The 17,090-nt window shown below is 38.7% G+C and overlaps 1 protein-coding gene across 1 annotated transcript in view; it reads right to left on the reverse strand.

Annotated features, from left to right (window-relative positions):
• The window catches only part of LOC128649747 (phospholipid-transporting ATPase ABCA1-like), a 2,013,556-nt gene that overhangs the window by 59,790 nt on the left and 1,936,676 nt on the right, over positions 1 to 17,090 (reverse strand). The window contains exon 46 of the mRNA XM_053703184.1: positions 5,500 to 5,603. Within this exon, the coding sequence (XP_053559159.1) occupies positions 5,500 to 5,603 (104 nt within the window). The remainder of the gene's footprint in view (positions 1 to 5,499; positions 5,604 to 17,090) is intronic.

Raw genomic sequence — 17,090 nt, forward strand, 5'->3', positions numbered from 1 at the left:
GACTGAGCCATGCTGCTGAAAGTGAAAGTAAAAAACGTTACTTACAGAGATAAGGGGAGCCAGGGGTTTGCTTGGCTTAATTATAGGATTTATCATTTATGCTATGGTGCCAGCCTATGTCACAAACAGAGCTTTATCTATGTATTTAACCTAAAAAATGAGTTGCACGTAGGACTTAAATGATATGGATTCAGAAACAGTCCACTATGTTGCGAGGAGCCAACAGGCACTTTCCTCTCTATTTAACTTGTATAAATGAGATATATTCCTCATAAGATTAAGCTAAACAGATTGATCTACATTTTTAAAGTGATCTGATAGTATGCTACAGCTTTCTATGCTACAACTATATAATTGTGAACTATTTAGTAAATAAATCAATACCCTGGAGCATTAATGCTGACACATCAGAATTATGTAGGAGGACACTACATAATTCTGATGTGTCAGCATTAATGCTCCAGGGTATTGATTTTGTCCCCCTCTGGAGAAGAGGAGTAGATAGAGAGATGACCCTTGATAAAAGGGAAATTCTGTGGATGTTTAATCTACAGACCACTCATCCATCAGGTCTTAATATGAGGAGAGACCTTGATTTATTTACTAAATAGTTCACAATTATATATTCAGATCTCTGTAATTCTTACCTACATAGGTTAAACACACAGGTAACAGAATATAACTCTTTTTACCCTTGTAGCATAGAAAGCTGTAGCATACTATCAGATCACTTTAAAAATGTAGATCAATCTGTTTAGCTTAATTTTATGAGGAATATATCTCATTTATACAAGTTAAATAGAGAGGAAAGTGCCTGTTGGCTCCTCGCAACATAGTGGACTGTTTCTGAATCCATATCATTTAAGTCCTACGTGCAACTCATTTTTTAGGTTAAATACATAGATAACGCTCTATTTGTGACATATTGATTAGATCTTTTAGAAATATCTCCTTCAACAATTTAAACACATAGGTAAAGTTTTGTTGACTATTTTAAGTATAGTTCATATGACATGTAGCCGCATCACTCCACTTATGGAAATTAGTATGTTTAGTTAAACATTATCTTAAAATTACCAAATTTAAATATGTTAAACACATAGGTAAAAGTCATTTGGCTCTATGTCCTAAATATATTTGGTAGGTGAAGAGAATATATTAACATACATAAACACTAATTTAGATTAATATCACCTAATTGGAGTTATGATACTACATTGATTAATGTCTAGCACATAGATAAGTTCCCTTAAGCTCCTTTAAGTATAGGCAATCACAGGTTTTGAAATATTTGAAGTTGTATCTCTTTAAGAAAATTGGCTATAAATTGCATTATGAACAGGTGTATAATCAAGCAGTGACCAAGTGCGCAAGCACACGAAACGTTTGCTGATCCACCTGTTCACTTACCTGTTTTTGCACTTTTTCTGTGCCTGACCACTTAATTTTGTATGTTTTTTATACAATTTAATAAAATATTTTTTTTTTTATGGGCTTGGAGCGCTGTTTCTTTTCCCATACCCTGGATATATTACCTACATGAGTGCGTTTGCGGACGCACTAGGAAAAGTGGCTGCTGTCTATATCTTTCATTGAAGCATCCTATTGGGATATGATCGCTATAGCCTCTCTCTACCTGTGCCTCATGAAGATTACCCTCTTACACTGACATTGGGATCCATGTTGTGCTCCGTTGTGCAGGTTCGTTTGTTTTAGTTACTATATATATATATATATATATATATATATATATTGGGTACAAAAGTCCTGTCACTGAGGCAGTATAAGGACTATATATATATATATATATATATATATATATATATATATATATATATAGTAACTGCAGGGTGTATTTGGTGTTCTTGTCTTTTAATATACACAGGTTAGTTATGTACATACCTCACACAGTGATACACATAACACACTGCCCTCACCTTGTACATAAGGATGTGTTAAGGTAACTGACAGAGTGTGTGTGTGTATGTATGTGTATATATACACACACACACACATTAAAATGGGTGGAGCCATCTGAGGGGCGGGGCTAGTGCTCCCCCATCTTCAAAAGTCACTAGCCGCCACTGGTTATAAGTATTTTGAGTGTTTTGAGAAAAACTGGCCACCTTCTAGCTGGCGAGAAAAAAACTGAGATCTGCAGATTAGAGAGACCATTTCATATACGTCCATGGAATGCCCATGTTCAGCCCACTTGTTGCAAAAGCAACAATTACGCTTTGTATTTTGTACTTATAAGTGATTTATTCAACTTGTAATATACACAAATTTCTCCATTTTTTATAAAATACGATTTTTGATGGAGAATTTTTTTTTACGTTTTTTGACGCACCTTAAGAATTAAAAAATTTTTCAGCATATTATTATAGTAACATACATTTACTTATTAACCCCTAATCTGCTGCCCTCAACATCGTCGACACCTACATTATATTTATTAACCCCTAATCTGCCGTCCCCAATGTCGCCGCAACCTAACTAACCTCTTAGCCAATAGCCATGCGGTAAATCCGGCTTGGCGCCCATTGGAGCCGGATTTAGTGCACTGCTATTGGCTAAGAGGTGAAAACGTCACCTTTTAGCCAAAAAATTTTTTAGCCGTGCTCTGCTGTAGGAGCTAAAAACGGCGATCTGTTGAAACAAATAAAGGAGCTTTCTACATGAAGTATCTTATACTTTATGAATGAAAGTCCCCTTTATTTGGAACAGCCAATAGAATGCGAGCTCAATCTGATTGGCTGATTGGATCAGCCAATCGGATTGAACTTGATTCTGATTGGCTGATTCCATCAGCCAATCAGAATATTCCTACCTTAATTCCGATTGGCTGATAGAATCCTATCAGCCAATCGGAATTAGAGGGACGCCATCTTGGATGACGTCCCTTAAAGGAACCGTCATTCTTCAGTTGGATGTCGCTGGATGAAGATGGGTCCGCGGTGGAGGTCTTCAGGATGGAGCCGGTCCTCATCGGATGAAGATAGAAGATGCCGCTTGGAAGATGATGGTTGCCGGTCCGGATCTACTCTTCTTCCCGGATAGGATGAAGACTTTGGAGCCTCTTCTGGACCTCTTCAGCCACCGGATGATGGATCGCCAGCCCCCGCTTGGGTTGGATTAAGATTTTGGAGCCAGGACCGATCGGTGATACCCGGTGAGGTGAAGACAAGGTAGGATGATCTTCAGGGGCTTAGTGTTAGGTTTATTTAAGGGGGGTTTGGGTTAGATTAGGGGTATGTGGGTGGTGGGTTGTAATGTTGGGGGGGGGTATTGTATGTTTTTTTTTACAGACAAAAGAGCTGAACTTCTTGGGGCATGCCCCGCAAAGGGCCTGTTCAGGGCTGGTAAGGTAAAAGAGCTTTGAACTTTAGTAATTTAGAATAGGGTAGGGCATTTTTTATTTTGGGGGTCTTTGTTATTTTATTAGGGGGCTTAGAGTAGGTGTAATTAGTTTAAAATTGTTGTAATATTTTTCTTATGTTTGTAAATATTTTTTATAACTTAGTTCTTTTTTATTTTTTGTACTTTAGTTAGTTTCTTTCATTGTAGTTATTTGTAGGTATTGTATTTAATTAATGTATTGATAGTGTAGTGTTAGGTTTAATTGTAGGTAATTGTAGGTATTTTATTTAATTAATTTAATGATAGTATAGTGTTAGGTTTAATTGTAACTTAGGTTAGGATTTATTTTACAGGTAATGTTGTAATTATTTTAACTATTTTAGCTATTAAATAGTTCTTAACTATTTAATAGCTATTGTACCTGGTTAAAATAAATACAAAGTTACCTGTAAAATAAATATAAATCCTAAAATAGCTATAATATAATTATAATTTATATTGTAGCTATATTAGGATTTATTTTACAGGTAAGTATTTAGCTTTAAATAGGAATAATTTATTTAATAAGAGTTAATTAATTTCGTTAGATTTAAATTATATTTAAGTTAGGGGAGTGTTAGTGTTAGGGTTAGACTTAGCTTTAGGGGTTAATACATTTATTAGAATAGCGGTGAGCTCCGGTCGGCAGATTAGGGGTTAATAATTGAAGTTAGGTGTCGGCGATGTTAGGGAGGGCAGATTAGGGGTTAATACTATTTATTATAGGGTTAGTGAGGCGGATTAGGGGTTAATAACTTTATTATAGTAGCGGTGCGGTCCACTCGGCAGATTAGGGGTTAATAAGTGTAGGCAGGTGGAGGCGACGTTGAGGGGGCAGATTAGGGGTTAATAAATATAATATAGGGGTCGGCGGTGTTAGGGGCAGCAGATTAGGGGTACATAAGGATAACGTAGGTGGCGGTCAGCAGATTAGGGGTTAAAAAAATTTAATCGAGTGGCGGCGATGTGGGGGGACCTCGGTTTAGGAATACATAGGTAGTTTATGGGTGTTAGTGTACTTTAGAGTACAGTAGTTAAGAGCTTTATGAACCGGCGTTAGCCTAGAAAGCTCTTAACTACTGACTTTTTTCTGCGGCTGGAGTTTTGTCGTTAGATTTCTAACGCTCACTTCAGACACGACTCTAAATACCGGAGTTAGAAAAATCCCATTGAAAAGATAGGATACGCAATTGACGTAAGGGGATCTGCGGTATGGAAAAGTCACGGCTGAAAAGTGAGCGTTAGACCCTTTTTTGAGTGACTCCAAATACCGGAGGTAGCCTAAAACCAGCGCTAGGAGCCTCTAACGCTGGTTTTCACAGCTACCGCCAAACTCCAAATCTAGGCCTTTGTATCCAGATAATTTACAATGCCGTACTTAAATACCATGGTTTTTTTTTGTTCTATTCTAATTAAAAGAGAATTTTTCAAATGCATTATGCTGCTTTGTTTTTTGAACAATGGATTTTCCTGAGCTCAATAAACCAATTTTTTTTTTTAAGTGGAATTTTTCCCTGTCAACCAAAGAAAAACAAAATCCCAGGACTATGAAGGACACAATCACCCACTTACTTAAAATGTAATCAGTTTCTACTGATGCATGAGACACAACGTTTCCAATTGACTTCTATTATCAAATTTGCATTGTTCTCATGTTATTCTTTGCTGAAGAGATATCTACATAGACATAGAGTGCAAATGTCTGGAACACCACATGACAGGAGATAGTGCTCTTGCTAATGTATAAAGTTCTCTCAAAACTGCTGCTATAGGGCTCCAGATACATGCACACTCCTCAGCGTAGGCCCCTGCTTTTCAACAAAGAACAGGAAAACAAAGAAAGTGTGATAAACAAAGTCAATTGGAAAGTTGTTTAAAATTGTATGTTCTATCTAAATCATGAAAGAAAAATGTGGGGTTTTATGTCCCTTTAACATTTTCATGCAACAATATTTTAACATATTTAATTACTCTTTCATACACATGATAGAAATGCTTTGAGTACTATGCCCCTTTCATTACATAACATATTTTAACAAACGTTTTATCCATTGACTATAAATATAAATCCACAAACATATAAAGAAAAAAAGAGCTTACCTATGAGATGTTAATACAATAGATCTCCCTTCTTTGATAATGCTTAGTATACAATCCCACAAAAACCGCCGAGCTTTTGGATCCATTCCTGTAGTTGGTTCATCCTGAAAAAAAAAAAAAGTGAAATAGTTGAAAACACAACTCATACATTACTAATGCGGCTGAATATCTCATATGGGGTTAATTAATAAAAAAAAGAAATCATGATGTAGATAAGGGATCAATCAGAAGACATTTTTGCTCTAATGAGCAAAAATGGGATTCTACAAATGCAAATATGTGTCAAACACAAAAATGTGAGTTAGCGGAACACTGTAAACCTTTAATGGACTGTGAAGTCAAAATTAAACTTTCATGATTCAGATAGAGGGGCAGATTTATATGTAGCGTATAATGTCAGCCGCACATCGATAAATGCAGACAGCGTAATGCTGTCAGCATTTATCATTGTACAAGCAGTTCTTGTGAACTGCTTGTGCAATGCCGCCCCCTGCAGATTCAGCAGGTGTCAATCAGCCTGATCGTATAGGATCGGGCGGATTGAAAACCGCAGCCTCAGAGGCAGCGGACAAGTTATGGAGCAGCGGTCTTTAGACTGCTGCTTCATAACTGCTGTTTCCGGTGAGCCTGAAGGCGCTTTCGGAGCTTGATAATTCGACCCCAGAGTGTGCAATTGTAAGCAACTTTCCAATTTACTTCTGTTATCAAATTTGCTTCATTCTCTTGGTAATTTTTATTGAAGAGTAAAACTAGGTAGGCTCATGAGAGCTCAGGAGTGTGCACGTGTCTTTAGTACTCTATGGCAGAAGAACCTATTACTGTGCAGACACTTTCAAATCAACATGGGTTTGACAATATTTAAATTTTTTTAAACTAGGACACAGTTAAAATTCAAAATGGCTACATTTATTTTGCAAAAATGTGTCAGTAAAAACAGTGATTTTAATTGTGATTAATATATTACTTAAAAAAAAGTTTTCAGTTTAGATTTAATCACAAAAAAACATAATTTATGTAAGAACTTACCTGATAAATTCATTTCTTTCATATTAACAAGAGTCCATGAGCTAGTGACGTATGGGATATACATTCCTACCAGGAGGGGCAAAGTTTCCCAAACCTTAAAATGCCTATAAATACACCCCTCACCACACCCACAAATCAGTTTAACGAATAGCCAAGAAGTGGGGAGATAAGAAAAAAAGTGCGAAGCATATAAAATAAGGAATTGGAATAATTGTGCTTTATACAAAAAAATCATAACCACCACAAAAAAGGGTGGGCCTCATGGACTCTTGTTAATATGAAAGAAATGAATTTATCAGGTAAGTTCTTACATAAATTATGTTTTCTTTCATGTAATTAACAAGAGTCCATGAGCTAGTGACGTATGGGATAATGACTACCCAAGATGTGGATCTTTCCACACAAGAGTCACTAGAGAGGGAGGGATAAAATAAAGACAGCCAATTCCTGCTGAAAATAATCCACACCCAAAATAAAGTTTAACAAAAAACATAAGCAGAAGATTCAAACTGAAACCGCTGCCTGAAGAACTTTTCTACCAAAAACTGCTTCAGAAGAAGAAAATACATCAAAATGGTAGAATTTAGTAAAAGTATGCAAAGAGGACCAAGTTGCTGCTTTGCAGATCTGGTCAACCGAAGCTTCATTCCTAAACGCCCAGGAAGTAGAAACTGACCTAGTAGAATGAGCTGTAATTCTTTGAGGCGGAATTTTACCCGACTCAACATAGGCAAGATGAATTAAAGATTTCAACCAAGATGCCAAAGAAATGGCAGAAGCTTTCTGGCCTTTCCTAGAACCGGAAAAGATAACAAATAGACTAGAAGTCTTACGGAAAGATTTCGTAGCTTCAACATAATATTTCAAAGCTCTAACAACATCCAAAGAATGCAATGATTTCTCCTTAGAATTCTTAGGATTAGGACATAATGAAGGAACCACAATTTCTCTACTAATGTTGTTGGAATTCACAACTTTAGGTAAAAATTCAAAAGAAGTTCGCAACACCGCCTTATCCTGATGAAAAATCAGAAAAGGAGACTCACACGAAAGAGCAGATAATTCAGAAACTCTTCTAGCAGAAGAGATGGCCAAAAGGAACAAAACTTTCCAAGAAAGTAATTTAATGTCCAATGAATGCATAGGTTCAAACGGAGGAGCTTGAAGAGCTCCCAAAACCAAATTCAAACTCCATGGAGGAGAAATTGACTTAATGACAGGTTTTATACGAACCAAAGCTTGTACAAAACAATGAATATCAGGAAGAATAGCAATCTTTCTGTGAAAAAGAACAGAAAGAGCGGAGATTTGTCCTTTCAAAGAACTCGCGGACAAACCCTTATCTAAACCATCCTGAAGAAACTGTAAAATTCTCGGTATTCTAAAAGAATGCCAAGAAAAATGATGAGAAAGACACCAAGAAATATAAGTCTTCCAGACTCTATAATATATCTCTCGAGATACAGATTTACGAGCCTGTAACATAGTATTAATCACGGAGTCAGAGAAACCTCTATGACCAAGAATCAAGCGTTCAATCTCCATACCTTTAAATTTAAGGATTTCAGATCCGGATGGAAAAAGGACCTTGAGACAGAAGGTCTGGTCTTAACGGAAGAGTCCATGGTTGGCAAGATGCCATCCGGACAAGATCCGCATACCAAAACCTGTGAGGCCATGCCGGAGCTATTAGCAGAACAAACGAGCATTCCCTCAGAATCTTGGAGATTACTCTTGGAAGAAGAACTAGAGGCGGAAAGATATAGGCAGGATGATACTTCCAAGGAAGTGATAATGCATCCACTGCCTCCGCCTGAGGATCCCGGGATCTGGACAGATACCTGGGAAGTTTCTTGTTTAGATGAGAGGCCATCAGATCTATCTCTGGGAGCCCCCACATTTGAACAATCTGAAGAAATACCTCTGGGTGAAGAGACCATTCGCCCGGATGCAACGTTTGGCGACTGAGATAATCCGCTTCCCAATTGTCTACACCTGGGATATGAACCGCAGAGATTAGACAGGAGCTGGATTCCGCCCAAACCAAAATTCGAGATACTTCTTTCATAGCCAGAGGACTGTGAGTCCCTCCTTGATGATTGATGTATGCCACAGTTGTGACATTGTCTGTCTGAAAACAAATGAACGATTCTCTCTTCAGAAGAGGCCAAAACTGAAGAGCTCTGAAAACTGCACGGAGTTCCAAGATATTGATCGGTAATCTCACCTCCTGAGATTCCCAAACTCCTTGTGCCGTCAGAGATCCCCACACAGCTCCCCAACCTGTGAGACTTGCATCTGTTGAAATTACAGTCCAGGTCGGAAGAACAAAAGAAGCCCCCTGAATTAAACGATGGTGATCTGTCCACCACGTTAGAGAGTGCCGAACAATCGGTTTTAAAGATATTAATTGATATATCTTCGTGTAATCCCTGCACCATTGGTTCAGCATACAGAGCTGAAGAGGTCGCATGTGAAAACGAGCAAAGGGGATCGCGTCCGATGCAGCAGTCATAAGACCTAGAATTTCCATGCATAAGGCTACCGAAGGGAATGATTGAGACTGAAGGTTTCGACAGGCTGTAATCAATTTTAGACATCTCTTGTCTGTTAAAGACAAAGTCATGGACACTGAATCTATCTGGAAACCCAGAAAGGTTACCCTTGTTTGAGGAATCAAAGAACTTTTTGGTAAATTGATCCTCCAACCATGATCTTGAAGAAACAACACAAGTCGATTCGTATGAGACTCTGCTAAATGTAAAGACGGAGCAAGTACCAAGATATCGTCCAAATAAGGAAATACCACAATACCCTGTTCTCTGATTACAGACAGAAGGGCACCGAGAATCTTTGTGAAAATTCTTGGAGCTGTAGCAAAGCCAAACGGTAGAGCCACAAATTGGTAATGCTTGTCTAGAAAAGAGAATCTCAGGAACTGATAATGATCTGGATGAATCGGAATATGCAGATATGCATCCTGTAAATCTATTGTGGACATATAATTCCCTTGCTGAACAAAAGGCAATATAGTCCTTACAGTTACCATCTTGAACGTTGGTATCCTTACATAACGATTCAATAATTTTAGATCCAGAACTGGTCTGAAGGAATTCTCCTTCTTTGGTACAATGAAGAGATTTGAATAAAACCCCATCCCCTGTTCCGGAACTGGAACTGGCATAATTACTCCAGCCAACTCTAGATCTGAAACACAATTCAGAAATGCTTGAGCTTTCACTGGATTTACTGGGACATGGGAAAGAAAAAATCTCTTTGCAGGAGGTCTCATCTTGAAACCAATCCTGTACCCTTCTGAAACAATGTTCTGAATCCAAAGATTGTGAACAGAACTGATCCAAATTTCTTTGAAAAAACGTAACCTGCCCCCTACCAGCTGAACTGGAATGAGGGCCGTACCTTCATGTGAACTTAGAAGCAGGCTTTGCCTTTCTAGCAGGCTTGGATTTATTCCAGACTGGAGATGGTTTCCAAACTGAAACTGCTCCTGAGGACGAAGGATCAGGCTTTTGTTCTTTGTTGAAACGAAAGGAACGAAAACGATTGTTAGCCCTGTTTTTACCTTTAGACTTTTTATCCTGTGGTAAAAAAGTTCCTTTCCCACCAGTAACAGTTGAAATAATAGAATCCAACTGAGAACCAAATAATTTGTTTCCCTGGAAAGAAATGGAAAGTAGAGTTGATTTAGAAGCCATATCAGCATTCCAAGTCTTAAGCCATAAAGCTCTTCTGGCTAAGATAGCCAGAGACATAAATCTAACATCAACTCTAATAATATCAAAAATGGCATCACAGATGAAATTATTAGCATGCTGGAGAAGAATAATAATATCATGAGAATCACGATTTGTTACTTGTTGCGCTAGAGTTTCCAACCAAAAAGTTGAAGCTGCAGCAACATCAGCCAATGATATAGCAGGTCTAAGAAGATTACCTGAACATAGATAAGCTTTTCTTAGAAAAGATTCAATTTTTCTATCTAAAGGATCCTTAAACGAGGTACCATCTGATGTAGGAATGGTAGTACGTTTAGCAAGGGTAGAAATAGCCCCATCAACTTTAGGGATTTTGTCCCAAAATTCTAATCTGTCAGGCGGAACAGGATATAATTGCTTAAAACGTTTAGAAGGAGTAAATGAATTACCCAATCTATCCCATTCCTTAGCAATTACTGCAGAAATAGCATTAGGAACAGGAAAGACTTCTGGAATAACCGCAGGAGCTTTAAAAACCTTATCCAAACGTATAGAATTAGTATCAAGAGGACTAGAATCCTCTATTTCTAAAGCAATTAGTACTTCTTTAAGTAAAGAGCGAATAAATTCCATCTTAAATAAATATGAAGATTTATCAGCATCAATCTCTGAGACAGAATCCTCTGAACCAGAAGAGTCCAAAGAATCAGAATGATGGTGTTCATTTAAAAATTCATCTGTAGAGAGAGAAGATTTAAAAGACTTTTTACGTTTACTAGAAGGAGAAATAACAGACAAAGCCTTCTTTATGGATTCAGAAACAAAATCTCTTATGTTATCAGGAACATTCTGCACCTTAGATGTTGAGGGAACTGCAACAGGCAATGGTACATCACTAAAGGAAATATTATCTGCATTAACAAGTTTGTCATGACATTTAATACAAACAACAGCTGGAGGAATAGCTACCAAAAGTTTACAGCAGATACACTTAGCTTTGGTAGATCCAGCAGGCAGAGGTTTTCCTGTAGTATCTTCTGGCTCAGATGCAACGTGAGACATCTTGCAATATGTAAGAGAAAAAACAACATATAAAGCAAAATAGATCAAATTCCTTATAAGACAGTTTCAGGAATGGGAAAAAAAATGCCAAACATCAAGCTTCTAGCAACCAGAAGCAAATGAAAAATGAGACTGAAATAATGTGGAGACAAAAACGACGCCCATATTTTTTGGCGCCAAATAAGACGCCCACATTATTTGGCGCCTAAATGCTTTTGGCGCCAAAAATGACGCCACATCCGGAACGCCGACATTTTTGGCGCAAAATAACGTCAAAAAAATGACGCAACTTCCGGCGACACGTATGACGCCGGAAACGAAATGAATTTTTGCGCCAAAAAAGTCCGCGCCAAGAATGACGCAATAAAATGAAGCATTTTCAGCCCCCGCGAGCCTAACAGCCCACAGGGAAAAAGTCAAATTTTTGAGGTAAGAAAAATATGATAATTAAAGCATAATCCCAAATATGAAACTGACTGTCTGGAAATAAGGAAAGTTGAACATTCTGAGTCAAGGCAAATAAATGTTTGAATACATATATTTAGAACTTTATAAATAAAGTGCCCAACCATAGCTTAGAGTGTCACAGAAAATAAGACTTACTTACCCCAGGACACTCATCTACATGTTTGTAGAAAGCCAAACCAGTACTGAAACGAGAATCAGTAGAGGAAATGGTAAATATAAGAGTATATCGTCGATCTGAAAAGGGAGGTAAGAGATGAATCTCTACGACCGATAACAGAGAACCTTATGAAATAGACCCCGTAGAAGGAGATCACTGCATTCAATAGGCAATACTCTCCTCACATCCCTCTGACATTCACTGCACGCTGAGAGGAAAACCGGGCTCCAACTTGCTGCGGAGCGCATATCAACGTAGAATCTAGCACAAACTTACTTCACCACCTCCCTTGGAGGCAAAGTTTGTAAAAACTGATTTGTGGGTGTGGTGAGGGGTGTATTTATAGGCATTTTAAGGTTTGGGAAACTTTGCCCCTCCTGGTAGGAATGTATATCCCATACGTCACTAGCTCATGGACTCTTGTTAATTACATGAAAGAAATATGTTTTTCAGATACAATATATAAAATAGTAGAAGTAGTTAAAGCCTGTGTCCTTCTATCCATCTATCCCTCTATTAATCTATCCCTCTGTCCCTATCCTTATCGCTCTTCCCCTGTCCCTCTGTCCCTATTCCTCTGTCCCTGATCCCCCCTTAAACAGCTCTCTAACCCTCCCCCTCTATTGCCGCCATATTAGGTACTGGTAGCTGTCTGGCAGTACCTATAATCCCCTTTCTTTTAATTATTTTTTAATTTTTTTATTTTATTCTGTAGTGTAGTGGTCCACCACCTCCCCGCTCCCACAATATTAATTTACTCCCCCCGCACCCCAATCTCCTTTTCTGTAGTGTAGCTACCCCATCCCTCCCTGTTCCTTTAATTTCTATAGCGTAGGGGCCCTCCCACTCCCTCCCTACCCCGTCCGCTGCTGAGCCGCCCACCTGCCACCCTCCTCCCGCCAGCACCAGCAGCAGATCATTACAGACGGTGACAAACACAAGCTCCAGCTCTCGGCTGTTACATAAAAGCTTCAGGAAGCCCCAGCACTCTCAGCTGTCTCGTGCTGCAGGGAGAAGGCCAGGTGTGTTTGTACTCACGCAGTCTCTACTGCGCATGACTGCATCTGACAAACATACCTGGCCATTTATTATATAGTATGATTTCACCTACAGACTAAACTATTGTAATTTGCACTGGTTTTAAAGGGACATGAAATTCAAAACATTTCTTGTACGATTCAGATAGAGCATGCAATTTTAAACAACTTCCCATTTTACTTATACTATCAATTTTCATTCTCTTGGCATCATTTATTTAAGGGGCAGCAAGGCACTAATGTAAACTAGATTAAAATGTCGGTTAGCCAATGAAAAGAGCTGTTGAGATTACCTAGGGTTGATATTAAACAAGAGAACTAACCAAATTAGAAAATAGAAGTAAATTGAAACATTTAAAATTGTATGCTCTATTTGAATAATGAAAGAAAAAATTTGAGTTTTATGACCCTTTAAAGAATTCACAAGCAACCCTTTGAATGAGTTGCTTCTAACTTAAAAAGATAATAACAATAATAGTATTAAGTTCAAAAGGCATTCCTGAAACTCAGTGAGGCTAAAAAGATACAAGACACATCTCCCAGTTTAAAAGGAATTGGCATACCGAGATCTTATTGGCAAAAGTGAGTTAAAATTCCTGTACCAAGCATCTTTCTATACTTCACTGACAATAAACCCTGCTTCTTCTTGAAAACAAGATCTAACCAATATTGGCACCAATGCTGGCCATTGGCCAGTGAGAGTTGTTTCTTCATTTGCATAAAAAAAAACCTTATAAATTATTTAAGTATTACTCAGCCCTTACAGCAAACAGCATTGCCAATGCTTGTGACACCTAAGGTTTAACTAAAGATAGATACATTCTTTAAATACATTATTTATCAATTTGACAGCTAAAAAATGAATCACAAAAACTTTAAAAGAAAAAAAAGAAAGAAAAATGCATGCAATAGAGCAATACAGCAAAACGGTTTATTTGTAACAAAGAAGAAATATATTTCAAGATATAAGAATAAGATTAAACACATATGCCAGACATTCTTAATTAATAGGAAAAAATATTAAGATCTGGGTCAATTGTTATAACTAATAGTGGTGCATCAAATAAAGATAGAGTAAAATATAAAAATTAAAATCTAAAAAAATATTAACCAATGCACAGTAAAGAGATATAAAAATAATATGTTAGATATGGGCATGATAGATAGAGCATACATTTATGCCTACTGAAGACCAGTTATACAGTGTACAAACCATCATCTATTCTAGGGTTTGGTGGGGTAGGAGGAACAAAGCCTAACTCATATGTTGCAATCTCACGCATCTGAGGGAAAATTGTGATTGTCCACTGGGGAAACAAATATCTACACCAAAGTCCATATCAAACAAGCCATCATCCCCCACAATTCAGTTATCCCAATAGGACCGAACCTCCAGCTTAGGGTCTGATGCTAAAACATCATCAAAACCAGAGGCATTAACTCTATCTGGGCAAAAAAATAAGTAGTTTCCATCTGCCCCACATTCCCCTGAGGTTTGGAGACAACAAACTTCCTCATATTACTCAAATGAGAGCACTTTTCTACATGTTGAGCTCCTTTGATAAAAACTGTGCTTTTCTATAATATTTTAGGGGCATTTGTGTACTAGCTGCTGCGTCAGCCTATGTATCTCTGAGGGCCTTCCCCAGAGTGGAGTGTTTATGTGATTTACTGACTTTCTTTTTCAGCAGAGCCGTACGTATAGTAAATTGCAAATAGACCTTGGGCCCCTTTTCCTGTGGGTCTCCACTAATACTTAGCCCTTACAATATGCCGCATCCAGGTAGGAAGCTTTCTAAGTCAACATTGAAATCCAAGAAGACGGTCTATGACCATTTTGCACAACAGCCCAAAGGTTCAAACATGGAACCTCAAAGAGATCTGAGTGACCCTGACTCACAGGATGAGGAGTCTCAATCTAGTATTCAATCTGCGTCTGCCTCGCAGCACTTTATCACTGAAACAACGTTAAAGAAAATGTTAGCCTCGCAGACCAAATTCATTACACAGGAAATACAGCGTAGTTCTGCCGAACTCAAAAAAAGAGATCTCTGAAATAGGAAAAAGAGTAGATTCTCTGGAATGAAAACAGGATGATATCGTGGTGGACCAGACTAATCTCCTTTCCTATTCAGAAAACTTAGCTGATCAAATCTCTCAACTAGAACTCAAGTTAGCCGATGTAGAGGACAGATCCAGGCGCAATAATATCAGATTCCGTGGGATACCGGAGTCGGTGGTGCCAGCTGAGCTGCAGGAGTTTTTGATGGATTTGTTTCGTGACCTAATAGGCACCCCTGAAGGCCTAACCAATACCATGGAACGTGCGCATAGGGCATTACGCTCTAGAAATGTGGCTCCTGATAAACCGCGGGACGTAATAGTTTGCTTCCACAGTTTCCTATATAAGAATAGACTGATCCAAGCAGCTTTCAAAAAGCCGCCTCTCAATGAGAGATTTAAAGAGATACAACTCCTCCCTGATCTCTTGGCTCATACCCTTCAGCAAAGGAGACACTACCAGCCTGTCACTATTACTCTGCGTAAAAACAATATCAAATACAGATGGGGGTATCCTACTCGGCTCATGATCACTAAGGATAATCAAACCTTTGTGGCTGCAACTTTGGCCCAGGGCCTATCTCTCCTGATGAACTGGGAGCTTAGACCTGAGCCTCCTACACAACGAGATTCTCCTCATCCTAAGTTACGTGCCTCTGCGCCTGAGTGGACTGCCAAAGATCAAAGAGTTAAAATTGCAAAGATACTCCAACTCACAGACACTAACTGATCTAACGGGACTGCACTTTTCTGGCCTTTCGCAGGCCTGTCTTATCCCTCACGCCTATAAGGTCTATATTTGCACTATATACCCTGTTAATATTTGTTCTGAATATTCTGCTGAATACTGTTTTGTTGACTTAGTTAAGATTTATGGTTATTTAATTATATTCGAGTATATGTATGTTATAGAGCGGGGCTGATGCTGTTCTCAGTCTCACACAATTTGGTTCACTGCTTAAAGTTCTCCGCCCCCACTTGGAAGTCCACGCCAGGACTCTTTGAGGTGGATTATTTCCACCACATTGTCGGGTACTATCTTTGTACCCATCCTATTTGCCCATTTCCCTATCCTAAAACCCCTTCCTGTACCCCCTGTTCCACTACATAGTCTAGGGCCAATATTGTAGTCTCTCCCCTCATCTCCGCTACCTGTTATGCCCACTATCAGGTTACTAACCCACAATGTTAGAGGCCTCAACTCCCCCCATAAATGCAGTCTTTTACTCAGATCCATCACAACCCTGATGTTGAATTTCTTCAGGAAACCCACTGGCTAGACAGTGAGCCCCTCAAGCTTACCTCCAAGACCTATACACATGTTGAAACGGCTTATTTTCCTAAAAAAGCCAGAGGGGTGGCGATATTAATGCATAAGCGTCTTGCCTTTGAACTAATACAAGTCATTAGGGATCCCCAGGCGAGATATGTCATACTTATTTGTAAATTAAACCATGTAACTTATACTGGCCTCTATATATCTCCCAAATACCAACCAATACCAAGATACCTTAAACACATTCTTCATGTCCTTTCACAGGTCCAGCAGGGTAGGGTCCTCATAGCTGGGGACTTTAATATGGTATGGGACCACACAATTGATAGAAAAACCACTTCTAAGACTATAGCGCCCTCCCCAGCCAAACAATTATCCAGTAGATTCCGACAAATAATGTCAGGTTCAGGTCTTTATGATATTTGGAGAGCCTTCCACCCACAGGACCACGACTACACACATTTTTCGCATACGCACAGACAATACTCTAGATTAGACTACATATTCTCCACGGCCGACTCCCTTGACTTAATCACGCAGGCCAGAATATCCCTTTGTGCCTGGTCTGACCACGACCTAGTCCAGACTGACATAAGCTCCACCAACACCACTTGCGCGAGACCGAAATGGTGCCTTCACCACCACATCCTAGATGATGTACCCTTCAGAGAGGAACTCCGTAGAGATATCACTCATTACATTCAAGCCAATGATAATTCATCAGTTAGGGATGACACCTTATGGGGTGCAGCCAAAGCCACAATTAGAGGCCTCCTTATCACCAAACA

The sequence above is a fragment of the Bombina bombina genome, chromosome 2 (assembly GCF_027579735.1).
Source record: "Bombina bombina isolate aBomBom1 chromosome 2, aBomBom1.pri, whole genome shotgun sequence".
Lineage (NCBI taxonomy): Eukaryota > Metazoa > Chordata > Amphibia > Anura > Bombinatoridae > Bombina > Bombina bombina.